The sequence below is a fragment of the Lonchura striata genome, chromosome 1A, assembly GCF_050655825.1.
Source record: "Lonchura striata isolate lonStrDom1 chromosome 1A, ASM5065582v1, whole genome shotgun sequence".
Classification (NCBI taxonomy): domain Eukaryota; kingdom Metazoa; phylum Chordata; class Aves; order Passeriformes; family Estrildidae; genus Lonchura; species Lonchura striata.
The window spans coordinates 59,353,262-59,363,712 of NC_140741.1; the positions used below are offsets into that span (position 1 = coordinate 59,353,262).

Below are 10,451 nucleotides of genomic sequence, written 5' to 3' on the forward strand. Positions count from 1 at the left end.
TAGCAGAAATGGGCTTTTCCTTTCAAGAAAATTACAGAATCAGGCTCTTGCAGCTGGACCAGCTGAGCACAGGAAAACGTACTGCTGTTTAAGCTCCTGGTTTATGGTGCTTCTCTGACCTAGGGAGGGAAGAGATGGGTTGGGAGGGGGAACCACATTTTTGTTCTAAAAAATATTCATGGATTTAGCTAAATAAGAATCTGACTGCAGATACTGAATTATCCAGCTGCCTTTTGAACTCCTGTTAAGGATGACTGCAAATCTAATAGCTTAGGGACTGGGTTTCTGCCCTACTCACTCTCACAGCAGCTCAGGTTCTTTGAGGCTCCTTATCCTCTCTCTGAGAAGACCTCGGAAACTTTGAGTTAAAACCTATTTTCCCATCAAACTTCCCTCCATTCCCTTAGACAACTTTTTTTGACAGTAGTGAAAAACAAAGGTGTTGTTCATTCTTAGCTTTCCGTTTTGAACATTCTGGAACAAAGTAACTCCATTTTTTTCCTCTGTATGTTTTGGATAACAGCTGTGCTAGGAGTGTAAAATACCAGTCTATCTTTTTGGGCATGCATCTGAAATTTGGCTGATCAAGTCTTGGCTGGAGACACAAACACACTTGTTCCAGGTCATGGATTTTCCTTGCAGTAAGATGGTTTTACTGCAGAGGAAACTGACACCAACTTCATGGGTGCATGCACAGCTGCAAATGTATGGTGCACCATAGAGCACAATTAACATTTTTTTTTTTAAAGAAAGGAGAATATCAATGCGTATTGCCATAGCTACAGATTTCAGCTTCTGATTAGAATTCTATTAAAAATCAATAGGTCTCTGAAGTATGTTTCCTGCTGTATGGAGTATTGGAGCACAATACTAATTGAAAATGCCAAAAAGGCAAGTTACAGAAATTCAATTCTGTACCACAGGCCTTTTTTTTCTGAATTAAACTAATTAGGTTGAAGCAGGTAGTTGCTTGTTGCTGCACTACTGCATGTGTCTTTGCTTGGACACCCCTTTTTTCCCACTCATTTCAGCAGAATGTCACAAACTGCATCATGCCAAAAAGCAAGGAATGGGACAAGGTTTTCTCCATTTTTTTCTGATTCTTTAACTAATCTTGTTATCCCAATAGCAGGATTCCAGAAGACCTCATGTAATTTCAGTGAGCAGGGCAATATTAGTGCAGTATCCACCTTAAGAATACTAACTGTTCTAAGAAAATTTCTCTACCTCTTTTTTGCCAGAATTTCACTTGCATTTTAAGTGATCTGTGATGTAAGTTGTATGCAATGTACCTAATAGGCTTGATAATTAAATATACTGGTTCTTTGTTTTGCCTCTATCTACCCAATTTTGTGTGGTTTTCCCCTAGAAATTTAGTACTCCCTGGAGGAGATTTTTCACTTCAATGCCAGTTTATGCAATCATTGTGGCAAACTTCTGCAGAAGCTGGACCTTCTATTTGCTCCTTATAAGTCAGCCTGCTTACTTTGAAGAAGTCTTTGGATTTGCAATAAGCAAGGTAAATGTCTGAGAACAAGCAGTGACCTAGGAGATACAGCAGGGGAGGTTCAGGTTGAACATCAGGAAGAATTTCTTCACTGAAAGGGTGGTTAAATATTCAAATGGTCTGCCCAGAAAGAAGGTGAACATCATACCTGGAGATGTTAAAGAAATAACTGGGCATGACACTTAGTGCTGTGGTTTAGTTATTTGAGGAGAATAGATAATCCTGGAGTCATTACAGTAGATTATTCCCAGTATTTGGGATTACATATTTCTGCTGACCTGATAGAAGTAAAAGTATGTGAGCATCAAATTTCTAGAAAAATGAAAGAATTGAGAAGTTATTTTGGGAAATAATTGATTAAGAGTCCTCATATATAATGAAAAACCTCTAAGTAAGTAAATAGAAATGTACATTTTGTTTAATGTTGACTGTTCAGCATTTAACCAGGTAATTTTTATCCTCTTCTTGATTTTTGTGACTTTTCATTAGCAATGAAGATCAAATTCTTTATAGGTTTGTATTCCATGTCACCCCCATTTCATTAAAATCAGAATTGTTACACTTCCTCTTCAAAGCATGAATGAGGAATACATAATAATTGTTTTAGAGAAGTTTTAAAAGTCTTTCATTTAGCATACATACATACTATGTGGTAATTATTTTCAAGCAAGCCTAAGGCTGATAACAAGATATTTATCTGTTCTGGGAGCCCTGTGTGCCCAGGTTCTGTAAGAGAAGCAATGGTTGTGGCATGGTAGCAATGACAGTCTAACTAGCCAAGTACAACATGGAGGTGAAGAAGAGGGATATTAAGAAAAAGTACATCTATTTATTCTGAGCTGCTTTACATTAATGCTAGAGTTGCATCTCTGTGAACCTCATTATTTTAAAACCAGTGTAAAGCCAACTGTCAATGTAACAAGGTTGCACACCTCTGAAAGTAAACACAAACTTCTCACTAAACTACTGCTTCAAAGAAAAGCTTCTAGAAGATGACATGCTGATCGCTAAAACTGTCACAGGGGTTGTACTGAGTCTGATCCTATTTGACGTCTTCATTAATGAGGGCAGCAGTGTGTGCCCTCGGCAAGTTTGCAGATGACACAAAAGTAGAGGCAGTGGCTGCCTCACTGCGGGGTTGTGCTGCTGTACAGAGGAGCCACGGCAGGCTGGTGAAGGAGGCTGACAGAAGCCTCATGGAGCCCAGTAAGGGAAAGTGTAAAGTCCTGCACCTGGGGAGGAACAAGCCCATGCACCAGTACATGCTGGGATCTGCCTGGCTGGAAAGCAGCTTAGCAGAAAAGGACCTGGGAGTCCTGCTGAACACCAGGCTGGACATGAGCCAGCAGTGTGTCCTTGCAGTAAAGAATAATGGTATCCTGGGCTGCACCATGCAAAGGCCTCCAGGGAGAAGGAGGTGATCTTTCCCCTCTATGCAGCACTGGTGAGGGCATGCCTGAACTACTGTGTCCAGTTCCAGGCTCCACAGTATAAGAGAGACATGCACGTACTGGAGAGGGTCCAATGAAGTGCCATGAAGAAGTGGAAATATTTCTCCTATGAGAAAAGGCTGAGAGAGCTTGGACTGTTTAGCCTGGAGAAAAGAAGGCTCAGCAGGGTTCTCATCCATATGTACAAATATCTGGAGGGAGAGTGTAAAGAAGACAAAAATAGGGTCTTTTCAGTAGTGCTCTGAGCTGACCTTTGTGCTCAGTAGGGCACAAACTGGAACATGGGAGGTTCCTTCTGAACATGAGGAAAAACTTTTTTACTAAGAGGATGACTGCACTCTGCAAAAGGTTCCCCAGAATGGATGTGGAATCTCCTGCAGATACTCAGAAGCTGTCTGGACGCATTTCTGGGCAATATCCTCTAGGCAGTCCAGCTTGAGCAGAAGGAGACTCCTTCCAACATCAACCATTGTGGGATTCTTGGATTCTGTGAAAATGAAAAGCGGATGAACATTAATTTGTAGTCTGTTATCCCACAAGAATAAATATAAATCCACGTTTTTACATATATGATTATTTAGTTATTTGTAAAATTATTTCATTATGTCAGGTTTTATGCTGTATGGTCTTCAGTCCCTATGCAATGTGCAGGTGCTTCCTTCCTTTACACAGAGGCAGGTAACAGGGATTGATTTCTTGTTCAGGAAGGAGGTCCTTGAGAACATGAATAATAAAAATATATAAACGCACTTGAAAACCAAGATAGAGGACTCCGGTATCAGGACACATATGACAGGGCTTTGTGATGTCTATGATAGAATTTAATATGAACTGGATATTGCATGACATTTCTAAGGTGAGATTCTCACTTGTGCTCTGATTTCTCTTCCTGGGCCACAAGATCTTTGCTCACCCAGTTTTGAGCATCTGCTGTAATCAGATAAAGTGATTCAGGGGAAAAGAGGTGAAGAAACATTATAGTTCCTGTTCTCTTGCCCCTAAATCTAGAAGGAGAAATGACAGTAAAGCTCACATTTTTCTAACTGCAGGTTGGCCTTTTGTCAGCAGTTCCTCACATGGTCATGACAATCATTGTGCCCATCGGAGGGCAACTAGCTGACTTCTTACGGAGCAGGAAGATCTTAACTACTACCACTGTAAGGAAGGTCATGAACTGTGGAGGTACTATTGGATTCTGAAAATATGACATTTCAATTGTGTGCTGCAATCAATGCAAGTATCATAGTTTCATCCATGTCTAATTGTGACAAGAAATAATTTATTCAACATTGTGTTTACAGCTGGTTAATCTGAAGCATTAAGTGGAGAGCTGATGCCTCATGACATAAATCCTTACTCATATGAGCATGCTTTAAAAAAAGGAGGAGACGAGAAATCTGGTTAATGATTGAATGGGCATAGTATGATCAAATAGACTTAATCATGCAAACTCATACAGACAAAATTATCCCTGTACCAAGGTGCTGGAGACACCCTTTCCCAGTGGGTACATTCTTGAAGTAACTGGCCATGTTCCCATTTGATACTCCCAGCAGAGCCCACTGACAAGTTAAGGCTGAAATGTTTAGGGTGGGGGTAAAAAGTGAAGGATGAACAGGAAAATATTAACTCAGCACAAAATAATTTGTTTCGTATTCAGTCACTGAACTGAAAAATCTGTGACATATAGGGTTGATATTGAATTAAAGAAAATATTTCAAGCCAGGCAGTCTGTAGAGTCATTAGTTGCCCACTGCCAATTGCTGGCTTGCATTATTTATAGATGGCATAGGATCCTAGAAATAGAGATGCCTGCAGCCAGTGATACCACATAACTTGGCTATGCATCTTTAGAAAGGATGGTTAAATTAATTTTATTTTCAGGGCATATTAATAGTGTCATTAAAACAAAACAAAACAGAAGGATTGTAATCTTGCATATTAGAAAATACTAATTTCCAGTAATGGCAGAGTCTGGAAGTTCCCTGTGATGCTCAGGGATGTCCTGTTGTGTTGGTCACACAGTTGTATGTAAAACACTATTTTGTTCCATTTACCAATACCATCTTGTGCCACTACAACCACAAGAAATTAAAGGCAAGTGTTTTTCTTCTTTCACTCAAATGTTTGTGGGTTTGTGAATTTTTCTGCCCTTTGCACATACTCACTTTTTCAATTGTCTTCCTGTATTGCTCAGTGAATACAGTGAATTAACTTCACCAGCTGTTTGGGTCATGTATACAGCAGTGAATGAGGAGAAATAAAGAATATATTCTCAAACAATAAATATACAAATATTTCTGCAAATGCACAAAGCTCCCAAGTGTGTTCAAGAATAGCTAAAAGATAAAAAATAATTTTCTCTCATTTTAAGCTGCTACTCTGGATAGTGCTTATTAGTATTTTCATGGCAACTAGGAATTTAAATATAATTCATTCTCATGTGTTTCATTGGAAGGCTTTGGGATGGAAGCAACCTTACTTTTGGTGGTTGGTTATTCTCACACAAAAGGTGTGGCTATTTCCTTTCTGGTGTTAGCAGTAGGCTTCAGCGGCTTTGCAATTTCAGGTAAGAATTAATCTTATTCTTGCTTTTATTCCTGATAAAACTGATGTTATTACCCTCGCTGTTTTTACTGTCATAATTTCTAATATTTTGTTTGCTCTTAATGTGGCAACTTATGGGGTGTTCATTATTTCTTCCTATATCATAACTAATTTACTTCGGTATCTATGAAACATGTTGCACACAATACCTGAAGCTTTGAAAAGAATTTGCTCTTTATTGATTCCAATTTGCATCAGCTTTATGCTGTTTTTTTCCTAATATAATTTTACACTGTCCGTCACCTTTTCATCCTATTTAACTGTATGCCTAAAAGGAAAGACAGAGAGGGAGAGAGAGATTACTCTGCAGTGAATAGTTGCACAAAGGCTGTCAGTTGCAATCCTGTCCCCAGCCCTAGCACCCAATTTCTGCTTTCTTTGTCAGCCCTCCCTCTGTTGCATCGTACATCCAGCCCTTCTCCAGAAGTTGTTTCTAACATTTTATGAGTCTCAGCCACGTTTTCTAGTCTCAAGCTGCTTTGTGGCACCATCAGTACCAGCATCACTGAAAAAAACTCCTTTGCTATGAAGATTAAAGATTTTCTTAAGATTGAAGATCTTCCAAGAAGATGGCCAAGAACATGGATCTATTGAACAAAATTGACCAGCAAAGTAACAGCTGGTCTTTAGTTATTTCAGGTTTCTGCAGATGGGAAGTGGTTTTGCTACTCAGTTACGAGGTCCTTGCATAGCTGGCCATTTCTATTGATGAACTTTTATTACAGGATTTTCCCAGGAGTCTATTCCTTACCCTGTTTATTACCATACACTTGGAATTAATTGTCACTTCTTGTCATCAACCATAGTTAATATGACCAATTTTCATTACCTCAGGAATTATAATTATCTGAGCTGATATTTAGTATTTGTTTTTATTTAATAAGTGCTCAGAAGACACACTACAGTAAGGATAATTGTTTTTCTTATTGGTTTATATTGTATTTTTTTATCATGTTTTTAAACTGCTGTTAAACCATTCATGTGGTTAAAACACAGAAAGAATTTAATTAAGAAGAATACTACATATAAAATAAAAAGATAGAAGACATTTCACTAATCTGAGGCATTGATTCCTTAATTAACAATATTTGCAAGCTCGCTGTTCCAGTATGAGAAAATGGAAAGTACAGACGCTTCAAACAAAGCCAAACTAAACTTTATTTTCTATACAACATACTCCTCAGAGGTGCAGTAGGGAGGTTGCTAACCTTTTCAGTCTTCTTCAGCCAGAATGGCTGTAGGAAGCCCTGTTGGCCTGGTAGTGCAAAGCTGTTCAGCTGTCTGTTTCTCTCATTTTATGTAGGCTTCAATGTGAATCACCTGGACATAGCCCCTCGTTATGCCAGCATTCTGATGGGGATCTCCAATGGCGTGGGGACACTATCGGGAATGGTGTGCCCACTCATTGTTGGTGCAATGACAAAACATAAGGTAACATTTCTCCATGTTTTCTAGGAAAAGGGTTAGGTAATGCAACAAATTTAAGACATTTCAAAGATTCCTGGGAATGCCATTCCACCACTGGTCTCTGCAGCTGCTTTTTTATTTGTCTTAAGCATTCACTTTTTAAATACCACCTTGGCCTAATTCTCAGCTATTATAACTAATTATCTGTGTAGGCTAGATATTATTTAATACCACCTGAGCCTGAGTCTCTGCAGTATCTCCAAACAACTGTGCAATGCTTATAGGGCTTGAAAAATTTCATTGTAATGCATCCATACCCCCATGGTAGAGTTTCTAAGCAAACATTGATCTACAATAATATTCATGTAGTTGTTAGAGAAATCCCTGCATTTCCAACTCCATAAATACTTCACATGCAAGAGTGAAACTTTACTGTGAGAAAAAAAACAACAAAGAAACCTAAGTTTTATTGTATTTAGTGTTGGTATATATTTTTAAAAAAAACTTTGCAATGGTTTTCATAAGTTATTTTGTCTTCAGCATCAGGAATCAGTGATCACAGTCATTCCTCGTTATGTGCTAATTCATGGTGTAATTTGGAAAGCGATATTTCTTGTTACTGGAAACTTAATGAGACCTGCACCTTTCTTTCAGACCCGTGAAGAATGGCAGAACGTCTTTCTGATTGCAGCCCTGGTGCATTACAGTGGTGTGATATTCTACGCTATCTTTGCTTCTGGGGAGAAGCAGGAATGGGCTGACCCCGAAAACCTCAGTGAAGAGAAATGTGGCATAATTGATCAGGATGAACTGGCTGAGGAAACAGAGATGAACAATGAAACTTTTGTAAGTCCAAAGAAAACGTATGGTGCTACCAGTCAAAATAGTGAAGTACAGAGAAGGGAATGGAGGAAGCAAAAGCAAGTAACTCAAGACATGGAGGAACAGACTTCTTACCATTATGAAAATGGAAATTTTCAAGATTTGTCTTAAGACTTGGAACTGTAAGATTTATATAGCAGCTACTCCCATGACTCCTGCCTAGCTGCCCCAAATCATCTGGTATTCACATTTATTGTCTTATTCAATTACATATCATCTGGCCACTTGGCTAGATTTGAGGGGTGATAGTTCTCTCCCAGTGGTGTGTAAGACGGCTAACAACAACAGGACTGGAATAAGTGATCCTAAATCCTCTCCAGCCATTATATGACCTTGGGAGAGCTTCTGTGCCAGTTAGATGACAAACCCTAGCAGGGCTCCTGCTTGATGCAAGCTGTAGACCTTAGTGCAGGAGCAAGGAGTTCCCTCATCATGTCATCTGAATGGAGAAAGGACAAGTGATACCAGATGGTGGATCCACGGTGATCTGTGTAATCCCTAGTCTCCAGTGGTGTCACAGTCTGTAGTGAGCAGCCCTGCTTTGCCTTTTTAGGATTCCTGTAGGGTGGCATTTGAACTGCTTAATCCATGTCAAATCAGAAGTTCATGCTGAAAGATTAGAGCAGAGGGAAAAGCAGATTTATGACAGTAGGCTGTAATTAATTACTAATAGTCATACAAGGGGAAGAGGAATAAGTGGCAGAGGTGGCACAGGATTGCTTCAACAGTTCCTACAAACTGATTGGCAGATATCTTTATATGCACACCCCACAGAGTATGGGTAAGACCATAAAATGGATACTTGTAAAATTTCTCCCCCTCCAAAGATTTTGCGCCGGCATGAAATAATTTTGAATACAAAATCATGGTTAGTGATGCAATATTATCCTTAAGAAAGGAAATCTTAGCCCTGTTTTGATTAGGATTCTCACTCAATTCATTATTATGGAGTAATTTGAATATATTTGTCTAGTATTATACTGATAGGGTTCCTGCTCTCAACACCAACAGTCCTTGTTTAGGTGAATGAACTTACTTACAGGAGTATTTAGTTCTGGATCTGTAACTTTTCAATGCCTCAGTCTTGTTCTTGCTATGAATGAAACACTGTACCACTTGAGAGTTAACAGGGTACCTATGTATAAAAGTAATTACCCTCTGCCATTGGTATACATTTGACAGTATAAAGTGGCTTTAGCCTTTTTCTACCATTTCTGGAATCAAACAGTGGAGCATGTTGTATCATCTCAGTTAGCTGCAACTCAGAGACTCATTGCGGCATTAATACTCTTTTCAGAATGGATCATTTTAGTAAGTGATTTAATTTGTCTCTCATGACTACTGCCTCATTAAATTCAAGTGAAAGCTATCTTGTCTAGCCTATGCTGTTCTTTGTGATGTTTTATTGCTCTCATGTATTGTGTGCAGCCACTGTGATGCACACAAGGTTTGAACATTTCACATGCATTTTGTTATTTTATTAAAATGCAATTGCACTTGTACATTAATTTGAATCCATGGATTATTTATCTTCCCTACAAAAAGTTATATTGGGAAGTTAGCTAATTCTCTGTTCTCGTCTCTTGTGTCTCTTCTACTCAGCAAAATCCAATCTGCAACTGTATATCAGTAAGAAGGAAAGTGCCAAATTTGACTAGAGTGAAGACTTTTGATATGAGCAGATAATTTAATGAAAGGGGTAGTTTTATGGTACAGCTCAATCCTGCTTTTAAAAAAACCCAATTTATTAATAAGCGTCTCCAAAAAAAACTTGTCTTTATGCTGCTAAGTCAGAAAATAATGTCTTTTAAAATTCAAAAACTCATTTAAGACTAGAGTTTCTTATTTCACTACTGGTATTTAGAACAGGTATAAGAAAATATTTCTTTCAGGTGATAGCTTTTGGGAATTTAATTGGCAGGAACTTAAGTCAAATATTCTCATTAGTCTATCACAATAGCAGGACCAGCTGCTGTCAAACTGTTTTTCAATATTCACCACAATTTACAAGAGAAAGGTCCATCATTTTGCATATGTGCAAAGCAAACAGCTTCTTCCTTCCTCTCCAATAATGTAACATTCATATAGTTGCTACAGGAACTCTAATAGGGAAAGCCATATTATGAAAGGATTCAATATAAGAATCTGTGTAACTATAATCTGAGGTAGAAAAGAGAAGACCAGACAATGTATTACTCTAGAAACACTAACATTTGTTTAGAAGCAGCATCATTTTTCCAGTAATGATGAAGGGTAACTTTCCTGTCGTTAAGAGGAATACAAAGGGAGTGAATGCTGTTGTTATTGCAAAGGACTACAAACATCCCAACAGTTTGGGAAATGGCCAGCTGGCCCATGAGAGCTTGGCTGCCTTTGTGGTGAGTGTAGCTACTATTTTTTTCCTGTTGCAGATGCATCACAGCTGTCACAAGTGACAAGCCACAGCTCAGTTTAGCAGGATCGTTTTGTATCTACAAACAGGCTGCACTGATTTAGTTCTGTGGAAGTTTGACTTCAGTGGATATTTGAGCATTATTTAATACATTGAAAGAAATGGCTTAAAAACATCTGGACAAACATATGCATTTAAACCCCCC

The 10,451-nt window shown here is 38.5% G+C and overlaps 1 protein-coding gene across 2 annotated transcripts in view; it reads left to right on the forward strand.

Annotated features, from left to right (window-relative positions):
- SLC17A8 (solute carrier family 17 member 8) overlaps positions 1-9,232 on the forward strand; it is a 36,246-nt gene extending 27,014 nt beyond the window's left edge. For both annotated transcript variants that reach the window (XM_021552730.4, XM_085568947.1), the window contains exons 8-12: positions 1,370-1,519; positions 4,008-4,140; positions 5,417-5,527; positions 6,869-6,996; positions 7,627-9,232. In XM_021552730.4, the coding sequence (XP_021408405.1) occupies positions 1,370-1,519; positions 4,008-4,140; positions 5,417-5,527; positions 6,869-6,996; positions 7,627-7,965 (861 nt within the window). In that variant the 3' untranslated portion in view covers positions 7,966-9,232. The remainder of the gene's footprint in view (positions 1-1,369; positions 1,520-4,007; positions 4,141-5,416; positions 5,528-6,868; positions 6,997-7,626) is intronic.
- The last annotated feature ends 1,219 nt before the right edge of the window (positions 9,233-10,451 follow it).